The sequence below is a fragment of the Lemur catta genome, chromosome 3 (genome assembly GCF_020740605.2).
Source record: "Lemur catta isolate mLemCat1 chromosome 3, mLemCat1.pri, whole genome shotgun sequence".
Classification (NCBI taxonomy): Eukaryota; Metazoa; Chordata; class Mammalia; order Primates; family Lemuridae; genus Lemur; species Lemur catta.
Window position 1 is genome coordinate 102487391 of NC_059130.1, and position 24293 is coordinate 102511683.

Below are 24293 nucleotides of genomic sequence, written 5' to 3' on the forward strand. Positions count from 1 at the left end.
TCTGAGTCCTTGGAAGATTTCTGTGGCCACAGAGCAGAGGATTGGAGGGCGATACTGGAGTGAGCTAGGCCTGTTAGGAGGCTGCAGCAGTTGCCCAAGTAGGAGAAATGGGGCCACAAGCCGAGGCTTTGGAAACCTGGAGGGGAAACAGAAGAGAGAGATTTAGGGAATGGAACGGGACTTGGTGGGCAGTTGGATGTGGGGGTTGAGGGAGCAGGAGGAGGGGTCTTATTCAACATTGCATCCAAGTGACCAACACAGTGCCCGGCACATGGTAGACACCCAGTCTCTATTCATTCAATCAACAGAGCGATGACAACTGAGAGCCATCTGGCTCGGATTAGCAGGAAACATAAAAAGGAAACAAAAGGAGGAGCCTGCTTTGCAGGGGTCAAAAGGGAAACACGGTGCACCTGAAGTATCTGTGGTTCATCTAGTGGATACATCTAGGTTCAAGAGAGAGATCTGGGTGTTACCAGCACATGGGTGAAAACAGAAGCCTAAGGAATGGGCAGCGTTTCTTGGAAAGGGTGAAGAGAATCAGAAGATTCAGAGTGGATCTGAGAACACCATCCTTGTAAAGAGCAAGATCCAGGGGAAGAAACAGAGAAGGCACAGTCTGAGAGGCAGGAGAAGAGCTCAGTGATGCAAAAGCAGGAAGAGTTTCCAGCTAGGACATCTCTGATTGTGGCAATGATGAAAAAGGTCTTGTTGGAAAAGTACTGAAAAGAGACTGTTGGACTTGGTCTTGGAAGAAGACTTTTCAGTGGGGCTCTTGGAGCAGCAAGAGACAGCAGTGGGCAGGGAGTGAATGGGTGGGAGCAGAGGTTCTGGCGGCCCAGAGTGCAGACATCTCTCTCGATGAGTTTCATGGTGGAGTGAAGGAGGCAGGATGGGCAGTGGTAGCAAGTGAGGGAGGAAGGACAGAGAGGACATTTGGGGCTACTTTGGGGTGTCTGTTTAAAATATTGGAAACTGGAGTGTGTTTGTAGTCTGAGGGCGAAGGAAGCAAAGAGGGAGGGAGTGAGGACGTAGGAAAAGGAGGGCAGTGAGAGAAGGGAGATTCTGCAGTGAGCTTCTGCCAGGAGCAGGAGGAAGATGCTGTTGTGAGAAGGGGCTGAGAGGCTTGCCTGCAGGAGTGCAGAGTGGGACACGTGTCCCCTTGGTCTCCCCATAATCATGGGATGATTATGCATTCCAAGCACCTGCACATGCATGCATGTGAGGATCCTTCCTGGAATTCCATCCCTTGTGTAGGACCTTTGCTAGCTGTGCTTGGGAGGGAGCTAGGAATGTCCCAGTGACTAGGGCCCTTCAAGGGCAGCAAGAGTGCTCAAAGAAAGAAGCAGAGATGCTCTGATGTGGGGATATGAAGAACCTATGTCAAACACCAGCATTAACGGAGCACGTACAGGCTGTGCACCTCCACACTGTCAGAGCAATAAGAACTTCCCATCTTACTGGAGAGGCAGATTTAGGATATGTCTCTACTCGATAAACTAGGAGTAAAACAAATAAAAACACCCCAGTTTATCCTCCTGGGAGCTTGGCAGGTTCAAGGAACAGAGAAAGGACGGCTCAGAGGGAGTGATGCCAGCCTAGTCCACATGCAGCCTCTACACTGTCCCCTGGATTGGGCTGTCCTTGGGCAGTGTTAACCCCACCTTGGGCACCTGGGCTATTTTAGTCCTTATAATATGAATCTAATATTAATATAATATCTGCCTACAATAATGTTTCCAAATTTCATCAGAACCACCCGGGGAGACTTTCAAAACACAGATTCCCAAGCTCTTTCCCCAAAGGTCTGATTCAGTGGGTCTAGGGTGGTGCCTGGAACTTATTTTTAAAGAGCACCCTGGTGATTCTGACCAGCCACGCTTATCTGATAAATAATAATCCTCTCCTCTAACAAAGCAGACAGGGCCCAGCCCCCGCCCTCCCGCAGACAGCCCCAGCTTCAGCCACACTGGGCTCAGGGTCACGGACACACCTGGCCCTGTAAGACCTCTGTCTGGGTGCATCGGGTCCCAGCTGCCTTCTCTTTTCATCCAGGCAGATTCCTATTCCCCTCTGAGACATAGTCCAAATGCCCCCTCTTCTGAGAAGCCTTCCTGACTGTACCAGGTCTGGTTCTTTCCTCTGTTCATCAGCACCTTGTTTTCGTGCCTATCACGTTGTACCGTTTAGAATCTGTTTCCCCCATAGCTCTGGAGAATCTATTTCCCCCAAAGCAGGGAAGACATTTTGCTTATTCCTTCCACGGTTAGCACAGCGCTGGTCACAGAGGAGAAGCTCAGAGATGTTTGGAAATGTTGAGCATTGATGGAGGGTGGCTCCTCTGGCCTGGCTTGGGTTGGGCTTGGGGTTGGGGCCTTCTGCCTGGGGCCTCCTCACATTAGCACCATTCAGCTCAGCCTGGTGGAAAAAGACACAGCCAGGCCCAAAGCCCAGACCTGCGCCGGTGCCCCATCCCCACACACATCTGTCTTTCTCTTGCAGCTTCTCAGTACGAAGGCCAGACGTATGATCCAATTTGCATATGTGCCCCCTGGATTTGATCAGGAAAGTTAATCCACCTTTGCTGGAAAAGAAGGCAAAGCGAGGCTGGAGAGAGAGGGAAGGAGGGTAGGAGGAGCATGGGAGGAAGAGGGACAGGAAAGGTCATTTCATGAACTTCAAAGCCAAAGATAACAGCGTTTTGATTATTCACTCCTTGGGGATTATCACTGTCACTCTTCCCTTTGTAGACCTGAAGAATTGAGAAATAACTCTCGAGGCAAGTGATCACTGGCTAGTGCAAATGTCAGAAACGCCTTTGTTGGCCCATTTGTTCACTCATTTATTCATTCAGCAAACATTTACTCACGCCCTCTCTGTGCCAGGCCCTGTGCAAGATGCTGGAGGTTGGAGAGGTTTCCCCAGGTGCCTCCATAGCCCACTTCTCGTGGTGGGGTGGCTCCAAAGGGACCCTTCGTAGCCTCCGCCAAGTCCAAAGCCTGAGTGCTTTCCTTCTTAGCTCTGGGGGCCATATAAAAACACGGCACGGGCCAGATTTGGCCTGAGAGCCATAGTCTTCCAACCCCTGCTGTAAGAGATAGGGAGGCCCTGGGAGTCCTTGGTGCAGAGTGAAGGGTGGGGACAGAGGCAGAGAGCCCAGGTAGGAAGGTGTTGCCAGAAAACAGTCATTAGACAAAACAGCCTCAGTCTACATCTCTTGGGACTCCAGCATCCCACAAAACTTCCCTGAGCCATCGGGTCCTCTGCAGCGTCACCCAGACATTGGACACAGGCTGGTGGGACCAGAAGCCCTTCCCTTGGCTGACCCTGGACAGTGCTCAGAAGTGAGGAATGTTCTCCAGGGCCTGAGGTGGGCACCCTCCATGGTCCCATTCCATCCCCGATGATTCTCAGGACAAGGCTGTGTTCTGCAGGATGCAGTCTCCCAACTTCCCCCTTCACCCACCCTCTGCCAGGAATACAGTCTCAGGGTCCCCCTAATTCCTCCTGGCGCTCTTGAACCTTGCACCAGCCTCCCACTGGTCTCTCTGCCTCCAGTTCTCCCTGGAGGGAGAGTTAATGCTGAATTACAGCTTCTCATCAACTTGACCGTGAAGTGCAGACTGCCCACTCTGGCTGCAGGCAAAATACAGCTGCAGACTCTGCCAGGCTGTTCTTCCCTGCCCTCCACTGCGACAGTGTTGCCACACTTTTCCCCACCCTGCCAGGCCCAGGCCCACCTCCTCCGTCCCCCTCTCTCTCCTTTGCAGTCCTCCAGCAGTCACCGTCAGCACGGTGTCCCTGGCATTTAGATTCTGCTCTAAATTGCCGAGCAAGCGAATAACTTATGGGAAGCAGCTAGCTCGGTGCTTGGCACACGGCAGGTGCTCTGTAATTGCATCCTAGATGATGAGTTTGTTTATTCATTTATCTAATGGGTTTAAATTGGGTGTCTGAGCTGTATACAAATGTGCCTCTTTGATCATGCCTATTTCATGTGCTGCCATTTCTCCTGCTTCAGAAAGGCGCTTTGTGAGCGTGATTGATCTGCATGTTAGTTAATGAGTCATTATAGGAGCCTGTCTTTAAACAAAGGCCAAAGCAGAGGAGAAAAAAAAGGAAGGAAAAAAGGAAAGCGTCGGTCCATTGTGCGCTGGGGGCCCGTCCCGAGGTCGCGATGTGTGTGTGCAACAGTCTTCTTGGTGTAATTAGCTCCTACATCAGGGTCGGGGCTCTGGAATGTGGCTCACATCAATGGCAGCTCTAACCACTGATGTGAGTCATTGTATGGCTCTGGGTTCTGGCCTTCAAGGCAATATTTTCCCGTTATAGGCCTAATAATCATACGCTCCCTTTTTGGGCAGTGGCCGGGTGAGCAGTGTCCTCTGCCCCAGGAAGGGGCTGACGTGGTGAGAATGTGCAGCCAGGACCCTGAGTCCCTGCAGAGCCCAGGCCCCTCCTCCTTCAGAAGGTGCTGGCTGCCTTCTGGTATTTCATGTGCAGCACGTGTTTGCTGAGCACCTGCCACCGGGACCCAGAAAAAGAGCTTAAGGAAAGTTTGGGAGGGTAGTTCATGGGCCCTGCTTCATGGACCTGAGACATCCCCTGTGTTGCTGGGATGCCACACAGAGGAGAGTATCAAAGAGCCTGGCCTCCGGCTACCTGGGGTGAGTCCCCGCTCTACCACTTACCTGTGTGACCCTAGGCAAGCTGCCCAAACTCTGTGGCTGGGCTGTCCCATTTGTAAAACGGAGGTAACCAAAGAAGCTATTGTTGTGAGTTTTACCTGAGTTGATATGTGTAAAGTACCCAGAACAGAATCGAGCCCATCATAGGTGTCAGCTCTGGTAGTGACAAAATCTCATAAGAGAACATGACCAAAGACCATGATTAAGCTCTCAGAGAATCTCCTAGACCAAGGGTGGGCACACTGTGGCCTCAGGGCCGAATTCAGCTCATCACTTGTTTTGTAGATGAAGTTTTACCTTAGCACAGCCGTGCCCATTCATGTACGCATCGTGCAGGGCTGAGTTCATGCTACTCTCGCAGTGTTGAGAAGTTGCGACGGAGATCATATGATCCACAAAGGGAAAAATATTTACTATGAGGCCCTTTGCAGAAAAGGTTTGCCAACCTTTGTTCTCCATGGTAACTACCACGAGGGATCCGAGAGCCTAGCGATCCATCCACGCTGGAGAATGGGGAAAGGTTTGGAAAATGTTCTCCCAGTCCACAGTTTCTGAGCCGCTGGCACATGCCTGGCACACCAACCCATGCTGGTCGTACAGAGGTAGTGAGACCTGGCCCCTGTGCCCGGGGAGGGCAGGGGAGTGGAGGAGCAGGGGGACACGTCCATCACAGTGCCCACAGTGCCACGGGGAAGCACCGAGACAGAGGCAAGAGGGAGGCCGAGCCAGGAGCATTCCTCTGGTCAAGGTCAGAGAGAGAACTTGGACAAGAGGGAGCTCAAGGATGAGGAGACTTTGCTAGGGGAGCAAAAGGGAGAGGGAAGAGCCTGTGCAGGTCAGAGTCGTGAATGGGCCACACTGGGGGGACCAGAAGGGAGCAGATGCTGGGGCCCCTCCTGTGTCAGGCTGGGAAATGGGAGCCCGACAAACGTCTGTACAGCAGGACTGTGGAGAGTGAGAGACGGGAAGGAGATTCCAGCCTGCGCACATGATCCCATGATGGTGCTACAAGCCTGCAGGGAACATTCTGGATGGGAAACCCAGAAGGGCCAAGGAATCCCCACTCACTCTTGACAGTTAATTCCATCTCCTCTTTCCTGACCCTCCCCAACCACTGCTGGCTGCAGGCCACACCCCCCTCTCCTGGACTGTCCCTGCGGCCTGGTGATGGGGCTCCTGGTTTTCAACCATCCCTCAGCACTCTTGCTCCTAGAGCAACAGTCTCTTGTTGTACCTTTACTTACAGTTCTTGCATAACTCCCTGCTGTCTTTAGGACAAAGCCCCAAATTCTCAGCATGACAGACAGCCCTTCATAATCTGGCTCCTTCTATTTCTCTCATGTCACCACCCTCTGCTCCCCTGTCACTTAAACAATTACCAATGAATTAGAGGCCTCTGGACAAGCCACCCTGCTCTGTGTCTCTGCTACTCCCTCTGCCAGGACTGCTCTCCCTTCCGCATCCCTTGGTTGGACTCTAGTTCATCTTCCAAACTCAGCCCGAGCTTCGTTTCCCCCAGGAAGCCTCCTTAACCTTTCTCCCAGCAGTGGCAGTCCCTGCTCCCTGCCCCGTGTGTGTCTGAAGACGCGCTGACTTGCTCACAAACACTGCTATCCAGAGATGCTGCTCTCAACCCCGAGGGCCCTGCACAGATGGTACCTGGGCTCTTGGGTGGGGGCAGCTTCAGTTTGCTCCCGAGAGACCTGAAAGCACCTTGGGGCGAGGCTCTGCAGGCTCCCTGGCAGCATGTGGGCGCTGGGCTTTGGCTTCGGATGGAGGAAACCTGCGGAAGGCGTCAGTCACAAGTAGGAAAAGACCTGCAGGGATTCTGTACTCCTTGGGTGGCAGAGTAGAAAACAAAGGGGCAACTTCAGCCTCCTCACTGGGGGAGTGAAGATGATCACCAGATTGAAACCAGATTGAAACGGGCAAAGAGGCCCAGATTACACATGGGGGGTGGGTCCCTCAGTGCGTCCTGTCCTCGTGAATGGCCCCCACCCACCCAGTCGCCCAGGCCTAGGTGGGCAGCTCATCCCAGATCCCGCCCTCTCCTCAGCCCCACATCTTTCCAGGCACAAAGCCCCACATACCTGCTCGGGCCCCCTCACTCCTCCCCCGTCACTTGCCTGCAGAGCCTCGAAGGCCTGGGACCGTCCTCACCACCCGCTTCACTCCTGCCAGTCATTTCCACACGAGCAGCCACACTGACGTTTTCTCAAACACCAATGTGTCCCCGTAACCCACCACTTAAAGCTCTTCTACTGCTCCTCCCTCAGGAGATAAACCAGTCTGGGGGTGCGGAACATGAGACCCTTTGGACCAAGCTCCAGGCAAATTTTTTTTAAGTTCTGGGTTTTCCTGAGTCACCTCGTTGCACTGAAGGCCTGTCATATTGTCCCCCAGAGCAAGCAAGGCAGCTAGCAGGTGTGCTCAGTTTGCAGGCCCACAGTCAACAGACACTGAACAACTTATTCCAGAATGTTCTATCTTTCGGGCCCTGTGCCCCCGACTCCTTCTCAGAACGTCCCCTTCCCTCTCCCAGCATCCCCCTTTGGCCTGATGAAGTCTTCTGTGGTCTTCAGAATGTTCTCAGACACCACATCACAGGTGGCCTCCCCTGCCACAGGCTGGGGGAGCTGCAGGCTCCTCTCTGCCCCTGCAGCCCCACTGTGACATCCGCCACCCCCCAGTCCTGTGGTTGTCAGTTTACTTTTCTGTCTCCCCTTTTCACCGGGGGCAGGGACTGTGTCTCTCTTGCTGTCGAAACTGCTCCTCCTGCCTGGCATATGCTGAGGCTTAGTAAATATTTGTGGAAGGCAGGATTAAAACAAGAGGGAGGAATCTTGCTGAAATCTCTTTCTGAAAACATTCATTTATTTGACAAATAAACAAACAAAACGGATGGAGAAAGGCAGGCAGAGAGGCTGAGAGAAACTCCTACAGGTCCCTAGGGGCAGGAGAGCTGCAATTCCACATGTGGCCCGAAAAACTGCCACCAGCCCGGGAGGGGATTCTGTGCACTGAAGCATGAAGAAGGAGTCTAATCACCTCGCAGTCGGCCAGATGTGCCTGGCTGCTGCGACAGCCTCTAGAATTGGCCAGATGTGCTATGAACATCTTCAGAAACATCAGGGAGCTCCAGAGACTGTCTAGCCTGGAGGGAAATAGTCACACACATTTAGGTGGCACAGAAATGATCAGCGTATGTAGGATGGTGTCACCAGTGACTCTGGGATCTAGGACCTAATGAGGCTCTGGAAGGCTTGCTCAGGGCCCCTGCCTGCTCCTAACCGTGTGCTCCCGCCCCCAGGTGATCAAGCTCGCCTTTGAGGAGTTTGATTTGGAGAGGGGCTATGACACCCTGACGGTCGGGGACGGTGGGCAGGATGGGGACCAGAAGACGGTTCTGTACGTGTAAGTGAAGCGGGCGTGCGAGCTGGAGGGAGGGACGGCACATGGCCCTTGGCTGGGGGTGGTGGCATGGGCTTGCCGAGTCCTGCCTGGTGACCGCACTGCAGCAAGGACAGTGTTCTGCAGGGCTCCTGGTTTCCACAACAATCCCTCCACCTCTTTCTACTCCAACCAGGGGAAAGGGGGACAGGGCAAATTCTCACTGGGAATTCACACGAAAAGCGAACAGAACGAGCAGCCTCTCGGGGGTGGGGGAGATGGAGGTTTTACACCTTGCCCACCGCCGACAGCCTGACGTGAGAGCCAGGAGACGCTCCCCTTCAGTGCACGTGGCCCAGCTTCAGACAGACAGGCCTGACCACATCCATCTCCCTTCCAAGAAGGAGGCGGGGAGTCACAGACATTGAGCACCTACCTTGCACCAGGCACTGTGTTGGGAATTTTTGCATCAGTTATCTCACATTCCACAACAACCCTGTGAGAAAGGTGTTATCTCCATGTATCAGGTGGGGAGATTGAGGCCCAAAGGTTGTAGAGAAGGTTGGTAGCAAAACCAGCACTGGAGTTCCTATCTTTTCATTTCAGTCAAGGACGCTGTCCCATGCCACAGCCCCTCCCAGCCAGGCTAGTTCCAGGCCATCTCCCTCTGGTCTCCCTCTGGTTCCAGCGCTGCGTGAGAAATGGCCATTCAGCGATAGCTGGCTTGTCCAGACGCTGTGCTGTTCTGGGTGGTTCTCACACCTTCCCGAGTCCTGCCTGGTCTCACACCCACCTGGAGGTGATGCCATCCGGGTAGTCACGTGACTCATCTCATCCGATGGTACCCACTGAGTCAGGTGATGCGGCTGGGGCTTGGGATCTCCCAGGACAAAGGCATGGAATGTGAGCCCAAAGGACAGTCTCCCTGCTGCCTGCTCCACTGTGCTAGTCAGGGTTTTCCAGAGAAACAGCTTATAGGAAATGATGATGGATGGATGGGTAGATAGGTAGGTAGGTAGGTAGATAGATGGATAGGTAGGTAGGTAGGTAGGTAGGTAGGTAGATCGATGGATAGATAGGCAGTTAGATGATAGATGGATGAGATTTGTTATAAGGAATTGGCTCATGTGATTTTGAAGGCTGACAGTTCCCAGGATCTTCAGGGTGAGTTGGCACCTGGTGATGTCATTCTAGTTTGAAGACCAGTAGACTCGAGACCCAGGAAGAGCCAAGGTGCTCGTTCAAGTCCAAAAGCAGGAAATAAGACAATGTCCCAGTTCAAAGGCAGCCAGGCAGGAAGAATTCTCTTACTCAAGGGAGGGTCCACTTTTCTGTTGTATTTTCAACCCTTCAACTGAGTGGATGAGGTCCACCCACGCTGCTTTACTCAGTCTACTGATTTAAATGTTAATCTCGTCCAAAAACCCTCTCACAGACACACCCAGAATAATGTCTGACCAAGTATCTGCACACCCCGTGGCCTGGCCAGTTTGACACATAAAATCACATGTCACACCCACCTCTCCCCACCTCTGGGTGCATCCCCATCACTCACCGTCTGCCCCAGTTCGCTGCCCTAGATGGTGCATCAGCCCAGTGTGCCCAAGAGGCCAGGATCCCAGCTCTCCTTCCTCCCATGATCCCCCTGTACTCTGACATAGAACCTTAGGACATCAGAGCTGGAAAGACTCTTGGAGATTATACAAAACAATCCCCTTATTTAACATGGAATGAAAGGGCCCAGAGAGGCTCAACCACTTGCCCAAGGTCGTACAGCAAATGAATGGCAGAGCCAGAGCTTGGGGCCAGGTCTCTGGATCGGTGTAGTTTGAGGGAGCTCCCAACAAGTTCTCCAGTGGCCCACAGGCTCTCCCACCACCACCCAGGACTCTTTAAGCCAACATTGATCTCAAACCTTTAGGGAAACACATGCCCAGTGGTTTGGCTTCTTTGTTGTCATAATTGGGTTAAACAGAGGAGAAGGAAAGGCCTCAGCCTTCTCCCTTGCTCACCACCACCCCAGAGTTAGAGCCAGCACAGGCCTGGCCCCAGTCATTACTCATTACAGAGTGTCAGAACCCCAAGCTCAGGGACGTCACAGGGGCCAGGCTGTTGTATCCCAGGTGTTCTATCTCAGCTCCACCCAATGGCAGTCATGCTGTGATGACCATCTCTCTGCAGCCCGTTCAACAGCCCCCCAACTTTGAAACCCCAGGGTGAAGCAGAGATTAGGACCCATTACTTCAATCGTCCCCTCTGCGTCCCTCTGCCCCGCCTCTGTGTGTGCCGGTGATTTGTCCTGTGTCAACAGAAGGAGGGAGCCAGGTTTCTTCCGGAAACCCCAGCCTGCAAGCAGAGTGCTGGCTCCGCCACTCTCTATCAGGCTGACCTTGGGAATGTCACTACCCATTCTGCACCTGCCCTCTGACCTGTGCCATGTGGATGACACCTCTCCCTCACTGGTGACAGGGGCATTACATGAGATAACGGGTGGGGACTTGGTCAGCACAGGGTCTGACTTGCGAGGTGGTTAATCAGAATCCTCCCTAGGCATAACCTTTTGCTTCAGAAAGAACGTGGCCCTCAGGTGATGGCCACACTTGAAGCCTCGATTCTTGTGCTAGAATGGAAGGAGGTTTCTCATTTAAAGGAATGGCTTGGGTTCCAACTGGGGAGATGGGTTTCTGTGAGAAGAAACCCACACAGAGGCAGCTGCGGGGTGGGGGGTGTCTTTTTTGCAATACCGTTCACGTGAGAGATCAAAGGTTGCAAGAGTGCAGGCATCCCCTTGGTTAGATTTGGCTCCAGCCGTCCCTGTCCCCTGAGCAATGAAGACACAGATAGCCCTGTGAGCCCAGGGGTCTGGGCTAGGGAGTCAAAGTTGATATTCAAGCTCTGCCCATGGCGGAGGCAGAGAGGCAGTGAGTCCTCCCGGCACCTAGAATCCACACCGCTGGGCTCCAATGTCACAAACACAGTGGGGCCCAGAATTTGGCCCCTCCTGGGTCGGGCAGTCATTCTATTTGGGTGCCCACCCCTAAATATCTCTCTCCTGCCAGCCTGACAGGTACATCGGTCCCAGATCTCATCGTCAGCACCAACCATCAAATGTGGCTCCTCTTCCAGACCGATGGCAGCGGCAGCTCCCTGGGATTCAAGGCTTCTTACGAAGGTAACTGCTCTTGGGGGGCACAGAAAGTCTGTCCTGGCAGTCAGAGACTTGGAGTCTGGATCGGGAGTCAGAAAGCCCTGGGTTTGAATCCTGGTTCTGTCCTGCGCCAGCTTCACTTGGGCACGTTACTCGACTTCTCTGAGCCTGGGCCTCCTTCCTGGTTCCGCGAGCCTTCCAGGTTGTTTTGAGGATTAATCACTTAAAACGCTAGGCACCCAGCATGGGCACAGACACCAGTTCCGTCCCCCATTCATACCTGACTCACGTCATCTTTTAGGAGGCTTCACTCATTTTTAAAATCTTTAGCCTGAAGATGGTAGCTTCCCAAGCTACCCTAACTGGTGTCAAGGAGATGGGTGAGTGAGTGTGCCTAGGGCTGGGGACAGACACACACCAGTGTGGGTGGCTCGAGGAGGATGCAGAAAGGGTCTTCATCTCTTGCTGGGCGTAGGCATCAAGGGAACGGCAAACTCCGGGGCCCGAGAGACACCACCACCATCACCCATCTGTGTGCCTCCAACCACCTGTTGGCCAACAGCTGCTAATGCCAATCCCACAGGAGGGAGGGAGAAGCCAATTCCACAAGTAGTGAATCGTTAAGCCCCAGTTAGGTACCAGACACCAGGCCAGCACTAGGGGACAGAGGCATCGGGCCTGGGCTTCACCTCAAGGGGCTGGTGCTCTAGCACTGAGGCAGGGGGGGAACGAATGAGGTGTTAAAGCCAGGTGGCTGCCCAGAGAGCCAGTGGGAGTGCAGAGAAGTCATCCTTTCTTGAGGGGTCAGGAAAGGCTTTATCAAGAAAGTGAGACTTAAGTCCTCAAAATGCTTAGGTGGCTGCTAGGGGGAACAGGAGGCGGGGAGGGGGAGAAGGCATGCCTCCACTGTGGCTCAGACACCCACTCCCCACCCCCAGGGCACCAACGGCTCCTCCTGCTCCAGGACCCGTGCTCTGTTTCCAAACTAAGTACGGGAGGCATATTAGTTTGCTAGGGCCACCCTAACAACGTACCACAAACTGGCTGCCTTAAAACAACAGAAGTTTATTTTCCCACAGTCTGGAGGCTGAAAGTCCGAAATCCAGGTGTCATCAGGGCAATGCCCCCTCTGAGACCCTGGGTAGACCCTTGCTTGCCTCCTCCTAACTTCTGGTGGTGGCTGTCAGTCCTTGGTGGTCCTTGGTTGGAGCCAAGGCTGTATCACTCCAATCTGCCTTTGTCATCACACACTTTCCTGTGCGTCTCTCTCTCCCCTTCTTACAAGGACACCAGCATCCTGGATTAAGGGCCCACCCTCCTCCATTGGTTCCTCATCTTAACTTGTTACATCTGCAAAGACTATTTCTGAATAAGGACACACTTACAGGTACCATATCTAGCTGGATGTAGTGGCTGTAATCCCAGCACTTTTGGAGGCTGAAACAGGAGGATCGCTTGAGGCCAGGAGTTCGAGACCAGCCTGGGCAACATAGCAAGACCCCATCTCTATAAAAAAAAAAAAATTAGCTGAGCATGGTGGCATACACCTGTAGTTCCAGTTACTCAGGAGGCTGAGGCAAGATGATTGCTTGAGCCTAGGAGTTCAGGGCTGCAGTAAGCTATGATCTAGCCACTGCACTCCAGCCTGGACAACAGAGTAAGACCCTATCTCAAAAAAAAAAAAAAAAAAAAAAGAACTTCAACATATCTTTTTGAGGGACCAGTTCAACCCCTAACAGGAAGCTAGTCCATATTTTCTACACTAACACTATCATATCATACCACGATGTCCCCTGGGGTAAAGATGATGGCTGTACTATTCTGAGACCGGGAAGCCCTGTTCTCAGGGTGAGGCAGAACAGCAGACAGAGAACAAACACTTACGGGGTGACACGTGCTGAGTGCAGATCCTGGCTCTGTCACTTTCTAGCTCCATGGCAGGCCATGGAACCTTTCTAGGACTCTGTTTCTTCCTGTGCAAAATGGAGATAATAATACAACCAAAGTCACACGGGTCCTGTGAAGATTGTTAGACAAAAAAACGTCAATATGAGAAATGTTGCACATTGCGAGGCACTTAGTGAGTAGCTGATGGACGGGTCCATGCGTGGTTTGATGAGTGGGCTGTCCCGGTGCGCAAGTTCCACACAAGCAGCTGAGGGGCTGAGGGAAGCACACCCAACAGGAAACCATGAGACCTTGACTCAGGTCCAAGCCCTGTCACTGCCTTGAAGGGGAGTGGATTTGGAGGCAGAGTTTCTAAGTTTCCCCCCCGGAGTGGAAGGAATGATCCCGTGTCGCCCACATGCCCTTAATCTGTCCATATATTGCCAATGGTTTGGATAAGACATAAATAGCATGAACTTGAAAGGGATGACAGTACCAATCAGCAAACACGGTGCAGAAAGATCTGGAGCGGGTAGAGCTGTTGGCTACATTAGTAGGATAAGATGAAGTGCGAATAAATACCAACCACTAGAACTTATCCCTGGGAGTTAGTTGCGCTCTCCTCTGCCTTGGTCGGGCGTCAGAGCACCCAGCTTAGACGTGGGGACCGCAGCTTGAGATGGATAAGGTGCAGATTTAAGCCAATCCCTGCAGGAAATGTTGATGACCCCGAAGATTTACTTGGGGGGAAAGTAGTTAGACTCGGGAGACTCGAGAGTTGTGTCCAAATATTTGAAGAGCTGTTGTGTAGGAAAGAGGAGTTAGATGTGTTTGTCGTGTTTCCACGAAGGGGACATGACATTTGTGCAGAGCCTACTGTGTGCCTGAAGCTTTATGTTGATTATCTCAGGGTTTTCAAATGGTGCCATGCAAAGACTCGGGGTACCTCCGGGACCACCAAGGTGGGGTGGGGCGTGCCTAGGAGCCAGGGCGCTGCCCCACCTCCGTTTCTTCTCCTTCCTTCTCGTTTACTCCTTGTGAGCCTTCTTTTAAGAGAAGATTCATAACTAAACACCAGTTTGGTAGACATTGTTTCATCTCACTCAGTGCTCACGAGACGGGCTGAGGAATGAAGTGGCCCCCGCGTGCGCAGTGTAGGGTGTGGAGGCAGAAGGGCAGGAGACAGAGTCCAGCTTATGGACGGCCTGAAGGCCTCACAGAGCCTTGGCACTTTGCCCAGTGGGAAGAAGCTTTGAAGGGTTAGATCGGGTGGTCCTGCCCTTTCCTTCCTCTCCCTCCCACCTTGGACGTTTTATCTGAGGGATGAAGCCAGTTGTTCTGTTCTACAGCTTCACGGTGTGGTGGGGAGCCCCCTCTGCTGCAGGAAGGTGGGTGAGCTGAGGCCCCTGGCACCCCGATGTGACCCTTTGTCCCATGTGACCCCTTGTCCCTGCCTGTTCTGCTCTCTGGGTGTGTCTCACCTCCCCTCTCTAGCTGCTCCTCTGCAGCTGCTGCAGGCTCCTCATGCCCCTTCCCAGGCCTGTCCTCAGCCTTCGGTCTCCTTGTTCTAGGGCCTTCCGCAGTTGCTCACCTCTACTCCCGTGGCTTCAACTGCAACCTAAACCTGGTGACTTCTGCCTCTGTCCCCAACTTGTATTTTAATCTGTTATACATTTCTATATGACTCACCCCCAGAGATCTCAAACCCAACCCTGCTGTGTCAGTCAGCTGCCGTAACAAACTACCAGAGACCGGGTGGTTTAAACAACAGAAATTAATTTTCTCACAGCTCTGGAGTCTGGAAGTCCAAGATCAAGGTTTTGTCTGATTTGGTTTCTGGTGAGGGCTCTCTTCCTGGCTGGCAGACGGCCACCTTCTCGCCACATCCTCGCGTGGCCTTTCCTCGGAGCACGCGCACAGAGAGAGCAAGCACAAGAGATCTGCACTGTTTCTTCTTACAAAGACACCAATCCTGTAAGATCAAGGCCCTACCCTTATGACCTCGTATAACTTCCTCAGTGGCCCCACCTCCAAATATAGTCACACTGGGGGTTAAGGGCCTCAATGTATGAGCCAGTCCCTAGCACTGTCCAAACCCAAGCCAGCCATCCCCACCCCCAGTCACAGCCCGCTGCCGTGTGCGGTCTCCGGGAACAGCCCCACCAGCCAGCCCTTCGCCAGGCCTCGTCCCCGCCTCCTCCTTGTCCCTCTCCTTCCTCTAACTCCGCTCCCAGCTTCTGGTGGTTCTCCCTCGGCAGCATCCCACTCCTCTTCCTCTGCTGTGGTTGAGGCCGTCCCACATCACCCTCACTTGGATGACAGCACAGTCCCCCCAACCGGCAGGCCTGTCTCTAGTCCTCTCTCTCCATCCCCCATCCATCTGCCACTTGGAGCACAGTGATCTTCCCAGAATCCAAATCTGGCACAATTCTCTCCTACTTAAAAAAAAATTAAATTAAATGACAGCTTCTCATTGCCTTTAGGATAAAGTACAAAATTTTTCACGTAGCATCCAGCGTTCTCCATGATAATTATTCTCAACCAGTTCTGGCTTCTATGCATCTATTCAAGATAGAAATTACAGTTTATTAATCTCCCCAGTGCTACAGGGCCTAGCCCAGTGCCTGGCACGGAGGGTGTGCTCGGAAAAGCTTGCAGAATCCAATCGTAATGACTCTTTGCATGGGCACACTCAGGCGCCCTCCTCAGCACCCTCTTAATTCCCTCTTGGGCCACTTGACCACCTCCCTGTGCTCGGGTACCAAAAGCCCACGCATTCTCTGTTGTCCCTGTAGGCTTTGGGGTTGGACAGACCCAATTTATAATCAGATTCTTCCTTTGACTTCTGTGCACCAGTCCCTCCTTGTCACCTGTGAAGAGGGGCTGATGAGCGTGACCTCCCCAGGGTCTCCTGAGGGCTCAGTGTAGTGAAACACCCAGCACAGGGCCCGGCGTTTAGTAAGCGCTCAGCTGAGAGCTTCCCTTCCCTGTGTCCCCAGGCCTGCGGCTCTTCACCAGCATTGCCTGGATCTTCAGAATTTCCTCCATCTGCCTCTTAGCCCTCCTGGTATTCCAGCTCCTGGGGAGTGCCACACAAGATAGCCATCAGCTGGGGACGGGAAGGTAGCTGGGGTGCAGGTGTTCCGCAGGATGGAGTGAGGCATCTGGGGACAGAGACCTCCTGTGTCCCTCACTTCCACCTCTCCCTCAGGTGCACCTGGCCACATCATCATCAATACCCCCTCTGCCCCAGTTTGGGCAAAGAGATGCTACCTTGGGGCAGGCAGATGGTACTAGAGTATCACCCCTCCTCCTCGTTAAAAGTATGAGCCCTGGTGGAAAAAAAATTGGGACGTTGACTTCTCAGAAATCCTTCCAGTTCTGCTTGTCACCATCCCAGGTTGGGGTGGGGGAGGGGACTTGTGCTCTATCAATATCTGAGCACTCCAGGCCTAGAAGCTCAGTCTCCCTCCATGGGGGCAGCCAGCTGCGGGAAATGCATTCATAGTTGCAATTGCTTTGCTTCCCAGTAGAACAAGAAATATTTAAGGAACAGGCAATTAGCACTTACCAGAAACATTATAAAATTACACACAACTTGCTAACAAGTCTTAACATCAATCTGGAAGTCTCCCTGCTTCCTCACTGGAGTCTGGGATCTGCCAGCCTAGTGCGGAGGCCGGGAGGCCGGCCCGGGGGAGGAAGGAGCTGGGCCCTGGACCCGGAGACAGGAGGGAGTGAGGCGCTGGGGATTTTGCAGAAAGGGTGCCCAGCGGGCCAGGGGACTCGTGTTAGAAATGAGCTCATCTATTTATTCAACATTTTCCAAGGCCCTGTGATGTGTGGTGGACACCCTTCAGGACACCGAGACAACAGGGACAACAGGACAATCTCTGCCTTCTCCTAATTCATAGTCTGTTTTCTATAGCGTAGAGTAAGTGCTAGAAGACGGGGAAATACAAAGGCGCAGCAGCTAATCTTGCTCAGGGGCATCAGGGAAGGCTCCCTGGATGAAGGTCTGAAACTGAGACTTGCTTGAAAGATGAGAAATTTGTCGGACATTCCTGAGAGAGAGGACAGACTGGCTTAGAAAGCTGACATGTGGATAGATTGAGGTTAAAACCTCCGTAGGAATAAAGTTTGAGAGCAAGTGGGCAGAAGAGGGCTGAGACATGCCCTGTGCAGGCAGGACCGCACCCCTTCTCCGGAACGCCACTGTGGTCGTGGGCACTGCTGAGCTGCCGGTTGGAGGTGGTGTTGGAGCCGGGCTTGAAAGCAGAACAAGGGCAGCCAACCAGCACCATTGACCCTGCCCGCTCTGGGGCACTGTTCTTCCTCTTGTCGGATGCCAAGCCCAGGGCCACTTCTGACCTCTCCCCTGTTATTTTCAGTATACCTCTGCTTGGCAGGTCCCCATGGGTCCCCATGAGCTGGGAGGCCAACTTTGGCCAGGGATGACAGCAGGCATGTTCCTAAGACACTCATTGAGTTTCCACATTACCTTTAAAGGATTTTCAGGCACCGGGAGACAAAGTTTAGCTAGAGGCAGCAACTGCCTCTTCTCAGAAAAAGCCAGTGGAATCCAGTCTGTTCTGGCCCCAGAGGCTGGGCTGGCAAACAGCAGGAATGCTACAGCATTAAAATTTGGCAGGAAGTAATTTGTCCATGAGATACATTCTCTAAAAACATGGACTTTTGCAAATGGTAAGCTCCAGTTTGGGGCTGATGCAGGCAGCTTGGAGGCTACTTAATGTCCCTATTCACATCTGTGCCCAACCTCCTCCAGCCGGCAGCAGACCCTTGACGGTGCTGTGGAGGGAGGAGACGGGGATACCGTCACCCACTTCATCCATCCCCAGCTCCATCCCATTGGTGGAAACCACATGCAGAGAGATGTGGCAGCCCCTAGAGGTACGTGTATAGCTGCAGGGTCTCCCGCCTCCTGGTGCCCTTCCCATCCTCAGAAGTAGAAAAGCAGAGTGGAATGTGATTCTAAGGAAACCCAGGAGGTCCGGGCATGCCCAGGGGTTGTCCTAATGCACCAGAGATACCCTGGTCACTCACTAGGGGTTTGAGCTGATCGAACGAGGGGTCTGGAGTGCTCACTATGCACGAGGAGCTGGGCTTGGTTCTGGAGATACAAAGAGCAGAAGGGAGGGGAGCCCTGGCTTCAAGGAGCCGACAACTACAGGATAGAGTTCAAATGACACATCACTCATGGAACCAGGCCCTTCATGGTCCCCCTCAGGCCACCCCTCCAGCCATCTCTCTGGCTGCTTCTCTCTTCACCAGCACTTGAACTTCTCACCACACTGAGCTGCTAACTCTTCTCTAGACAGTCTGTTCTCACCCTCCATTCCTCCTTTCCTGCTGCTTTTCCTCCCATCCTTTCCTCCACCCTCCCCTCATCGTTCCGCAAACGCATATTGAATGCCCCCTCTGTGCCCTGCACCCTCTTGGAGACCCGGGTATAGATATTTCAAAGACACCATCTCTGCCCTTGAGCAATGTACTGTTTAACAGAGAGAAACGAACCTGCAGAGAGAAACACGCACCCTAAACTGCTGTTACCATGGCTGTGATAACAGCAGTGTCCGAGGGGCTGGGGGGAGAGAGAAGAGCAGCGAAGTCGCCTGGGTGATTGGAGGGAAGGTCCCAGACTGGGACGCACTTGCGCTGACACTGAAAGATGACTCTGTCGGGCAGGCAAGCAGGGGGTGTTCGTGTCGGGAGGAGAGGACAGCAGGCGCCAAGCTAGAGTCGCGTGAGAGCTGGCTGGGCCCTGCAAACAACAGCGGCAGTAATAGCAGTGAGGGAACGCCGACTAGCTCCCGGTCACACGCCATGTGCTGGGCGTCTTGACAATTGTCGTATCTGTGAGCTCATTTAAGCCTCACAGCAGCCTTGTTATTATGACCATTTCCATTTTGCAAATGACAAAAATAAGGCCCAGAGAAAATAAGTAACGTGCCCAAGGTCTACTCCTTCGAGTCAGAGCCAGGATCTTGGACTTTGTGACAGCAGAGGCCTCACCCGTTGCCATTGCACAACTCCGTCTCCCTCCAGATCACTCAGTCTTGTGGTGTATAAATCTCAGGGCCGGTGATGGCCAAAGATGAGGCTGGGGAGGGAGGGGTGGAGAGGGTCCTGCCATGCCAAGGAGTTAGGGTTTTAATCTGCGGATTTTAGGAAGCCATGAAATGATCAATGAGCAGGGGACAAGAATGATCGGATTTTTATTTCTGAGCAATCTTGCGCTGCTTTGCAGAGTGCGCGATGGAGGGAAGAGGCAGGGAAGTACCAGGCCGCTCCTGCTGTCCAGAGAGGGCTGACCTCAGCAGGGAGGGACAGGACGGAGAGCAGAGGGTGCCGAGTGTTTAGGAGGACGAGCCAACGCGAGGGGCTGGGGAGGGGAGGGCAGGGCGGAATCCAGGCTGACTCCCAGGTTGGGACAGTCTCCACGAAGCCTGTCCGGTGCTCCCAGCCAGAGGCCGGAGCTGCCTCCTCTGCTGTCCCACACGTCATGTGGTCAGATCTACACCTCCTCCACTGTCCCCATCATTTGCATCAGAATAATGTCCACACCCACCTGACTCTGAGTTCTCCAAGACCAGGGGTGGTGGGTCAGGCAGCTCTGTACTTAGCATGGCATTTGGCACAGTTTCCATGCAGAAATGGAAACACTCATGCATTAAACAGAATATCCTCTGTGTTCCAGGCCCTGTGCTAAGTGCTGGGTACACAGTGGTGTGCACACAGTGTGCACACAAAACATAATCAACGCCTGCCTTTATAGGGCTTAGGGCTGACTCTCTAGGGGGTGGGGAGACAAGAAACAAGGAGGCCAACCTGGCAGCCAGCTGGGAACAAGGGGGCTGACTCGCTGAATCAACTTGTCCCCAAAATCCAGCCAGACAGTGAGCTCCAGGGGGACAAATGTTTACCCTTCTCTCCTGCTGCTCTACCCTCAATGTCTAGGACAGTAAAATACAGGCTGAATAAATAGGCGGCGAGTTACAAGGGGCAATCAGTGCGAGGATGGGTGCCCAGGAAGAAAAGAAAAAGTGTTGGGTGGGGAACCTGCGGCCTTGGGGCCACATGTGGCCATTCGGATCCTTGAGTGAAGCCTTTTGACTGGATCCAAATTTTACAGAACAAGTCCTTTTAATAAAGGGATTTGTTCTGCAACGTTTGGATTTGGTCGAGGGGCCACACTTGGGGATCTGGAGGGCCGCATGTGGCCTTGAGGTGGCAGGTTCCCCACCCCTTATTAGGTGATGTTTTAAGCTAAAGTCTGTTAACGTGAGGAGCCAGCCATGTGAGAGTGGGAGGAGGGGACACTCTGGCTGAGAGGACGGTGAGGAAGTGAAGGAGCAGATGATGTCGGACCGGCTTGGAAGGGCAGCAGATCCATCTTCCTCCCAGCCGGGCTTCCCTCCTTGGAGCTCATCAAATACTCAGTGGATTTACAGGGACCCGCAATACGGTCCCGTCTGTGCAGACGTGGTGATGAAAGAGGACTCCAACTTGGTATTAGGAATTGAACGACTGGGGAGAAGACAGTGAGGGCGATCACAGAGGGCCAGGATATGTGAGGATGCTGAGGGGCAGGGCCCGTCATGGAGGAATTCCGCAGCGTCGTAGGAGAGCAATCGTGTCATGTTTCCCGGTGTGCTTTTGGTAGGCAAAGCAGAGAGAGAAAAGAAAGATTTATAAAATGGTATTATATTAAACCAGATAACAGGAAATTGCATGTGTGATTTTTCTCCAAGTCAAAATTCCATTTATCTACTTGCCGTTCTGGGTCCTGACGTCAGACTTGGTCCGCACTTGATCAGAAGGGCCAAGGTCAAGCGCCTTTCAGGCGGGGCAGTGGGGCACGGGGAAGGCGGGGGCCTTGGTCCCTGTGTCACCAGCAGGAGTTGACCCTGGACTTGGAGCGAAGGCTCAGGCAGGACAGGAGGTGTCGGAGGGACAGGAGCCAGCCTCCAGCCTCCTCTGCCTTCCTGGCGAGAGCTCCACCCTGCTCTGTTCTTGCTCTCTCTCTCCTCCACCCAGTCTTGGTTCTCTGCTCAACACGTCCCGCTGCACCTTAGACCTCTTTGCCAGATGCCTCCTTGAACCTGACTTCCCCTTGAGGTCACCATTACCCCGTAGTCCTCTCCAGCGCTAGCAGCTCATCTCTCCACGCCCGATGAACTTCACATTCGAGAGGGGCTCGTGCACTTGCCACCCCCCACCCCACATGCGCCTTCCCTCTGACCTGCTGTTTGCAGCTCAGCCACTTCCCACCCTCCCCGTCACTCTCACGGGCCCTTCCTCTCACTCCAAGTCTTGCCATCCCCTTGTTTCCCACACCTTGACCTTCCAGCTTCCTCTCAGTGCGCTCCCCCCTGGCTGCAGCCGGACCTGTCACGCAGCCCCTCTGACATCTCAGCCCCACCCTGCCGCTCCCTCTGCTCCCGCTCCCCACACTGTCCTTGAGCTCTGCTCGCCCCCTCGCCCCTGCTCCCTTCCCCTCTCCTCCAGCCCAAGCCCCTTGCTAACCTTGGCCTTTCTTCTGACAACACCCTCGGCTCCTTGGCCTGTTGTCCTCTCTGTTCTCCCAACCCAGCCCCACCCCTCAGCCAGTCCTGCTGCCCCTTTCTCCACTTCTGCAGGAACAAGTCACACAGCCCTGCTTGGTGTGTCCCTACAGATGAGCCGTCTCCACCCTTGGTGGGCCCCAGAGGTGCACAGCAATCCATCTAGCCCTGACTTCGTCTTCTCCAGAGCAGCCGTTTCAGACATTTTTGTCAATACCAAATCTTTCTCCCATGACTGGCCCCTCCTCTTCAGCAGAGACCATGACTTCCTCCTCATCCTCCTCATAGAAAATAGAGCCTGTGTCATCACAGACCTCCCTCGGCCTCCTGCCATCCACCCAAAAACTCAGTGCCACCCACTTCCCTCTTTATTCTTGTCATGAGGGAAGGAGGGACCCTCCTGGTCTCTAAGGCTGGCCCCCCGGTGTGCTCGGGGACCCATGCCCTGCCTTCTCTGGGGCCTCGTGCTCAGAAGGGGGAAAATTCCCTGTTTCTCCTCCATACCTTCAGTTAACCATTCAGTACCCCTCACCTGTCTGTCTATCTGTCTGTCTATCTCCACCCCCTTTGTTCTTCTCTAGCATTTAAATATGGTCAAGGTTCTCCCATCTTAAAAGTATTTTACCCACCACCGCCCCGAGCTGTACCCCTCACAAGATGCAACCCGATTTCTCTCTTCCCCCTCACTGCTGAGAATTGCTTGTTTTGAAAGTCATCTGCTCGTCCTGCATCGTCCTCCTCCTCCGCCGTTGGGTGTTGGCCCTGTCATTCCACCCAGTCTACTCCTGCCAGTATCAGCGGTGACCTCCTTTCACTAACCTGCTTTTCCGTCCTATCGAAACTTCCCTGCAGCGTTGGAGGCTGTTGATCTCCTTCCTGAACCTCATTCTTCCCTGAGCTTCTGTGACCGCACTCTCCTCGGGGTTTAGTCTCGGCTTCTGCCGGTCCCTACGATCTCTCCAACAGTCCTGTCCTGGACTGACACCTCTTCTCCTCTTCTTGGGTGGTCTCCTCCTTCTCATGGCTTCTTTTACCATCTGTGAGCTGACTTTCTAGGTCAGACGTCTCCCCTGAACTTCAGACCCACGTAGCCGCTTTCTACTGGGTAACTCCACTCTGAGATCCCACCAGCACCCCCAAACACAGCACGCCCTACCAACGACCCCCCATTCAGACCTGCGCCTCCTCCTGCACTCGCAGCTCAGTGAAAGCTCACCCAGTGCCCAGGCCAAGCCCTCCAGGCCCTGTAGACCCCTGTCCCGCCTTTGCCCCACGGCCTCACTCCCGGTATGGCCTGTGGCTTCTTCCTGCTCTAGACCTCCCAGACCTTCTGCCTCTCCCCAGCCCCTCTGCCTGTGCACAGTCCAGGACACCATTAAACATCTCCCGGATTATCATGAGCCTCCCACTAGAATGCAGGCTCCATGGAGGGAGGGCTGGTGTCTGCCTTGGTCTCCGTCATGCCCCCATGCCCAGCACTGTGACTCACACTAAGTATATCCTCAAATGTTTGTTGAGTGAATGAATGATATCCCTGCCTCCAGCTTGCTGCCCCCAGACCATTCTCCAGATAGCAGTCCGAGGGATCTTTGTCAAATACAAAATCTTAAATGCTAAGTAGAATGAAGCCCTTTACTGACTCCCCTTCACCTACTACCTCAAGCCCAGTCTCCTAAGTGGATTGCAAGGCCCTTCTGTGGGTGGGCTCTGCCCTTTCGTGCCTTCTCCAGCCTCATCTCTTCTCACCTTGTAGAAAGTGCTTGTGCTTGTAGAAGGGCGGCATGGCACAGGGGTCAGAGCCCCAGAGCTACACAGCCCGAGGGTGGGTCTCAGATCCACTTCTGAGCTCTGAGGCCTTGCATGATGACGTGACATCTCTGTGCCTCAGTTTTCTCACCTTCAAAATGGGGGCTACTGTGAGGGGGAAATGAGTCAGTCAGTGTAAAGTGCTCAGAGGGGCCCCCGGCACGTAATCAGTGCACAAGTCCCTAGTTATATAACTGAAAGTTAGTTGGGATAATAACTGTTAGGTGGTTATTGTCACTGCTAGATTGCATTCCTACAGTCTCACCTCCTGAACTTGGCACGGGTTCTTCCCTCCACCCGACGGCCCTCCCCCTCCCTTCTCACCTGCTATTCCTTTCACCCCCCACCTTCAGGCCTCAGCTTAGACATCACCTCCTCCAAGAAGTCCTCCCTGACCCAGGGCTCGGACTAGAGTGAGGTGAGCAAGGCACTCACAGGGCCAAAATTTGAGGGTGGTGGGGGAGGGGGTACCAAAATTCAGTAATTAAGATAAATAATATTTTAATGCAATTTTTAAAAAATCAATATTAATACAAAATACCCATGATACAAACAAATCAATGTTTTAATTAAAGACAGGCTCCGACAGGGCTGGGACTGGGGTAAGACAACTGACATTAAGTTGTCCTGCAGGTGGAGGGTTGGATCTAGGCTTACTTTAAATGTTGCTATTTTTCCTTATTGTGGATTGAATTTATAGAATTAATTGTGATTTTCTTTTAAAAATTGCACTAAGGTACTATTTGTCTTGATTACTGAGTTTTTGGTGCCCCTGAAATTTTGTACGAG

General features: G+C 53.2%; 1 protein-coding gene across 1 annotated transcript in view; it reads left to right on the forward strand.

Moving 5' to 3' along the window:
* CSMD2 (CUB and Sushi multiple domains 2) overlaps nt 1–24293 on the forward strand; it is a 572570-nt gene that overhangs the window by 313101 nt on the left and 235176 nt on the right. Inside the window, 2 exon segments of the mRNA XM_045548313.1 lie at nt 7999–8102; nt 11138–11250. Of these exon segments, the coding sequence (XP_045404269.1) occupies nt 7999–8102; nt 11138–11250 (217 nt within the window).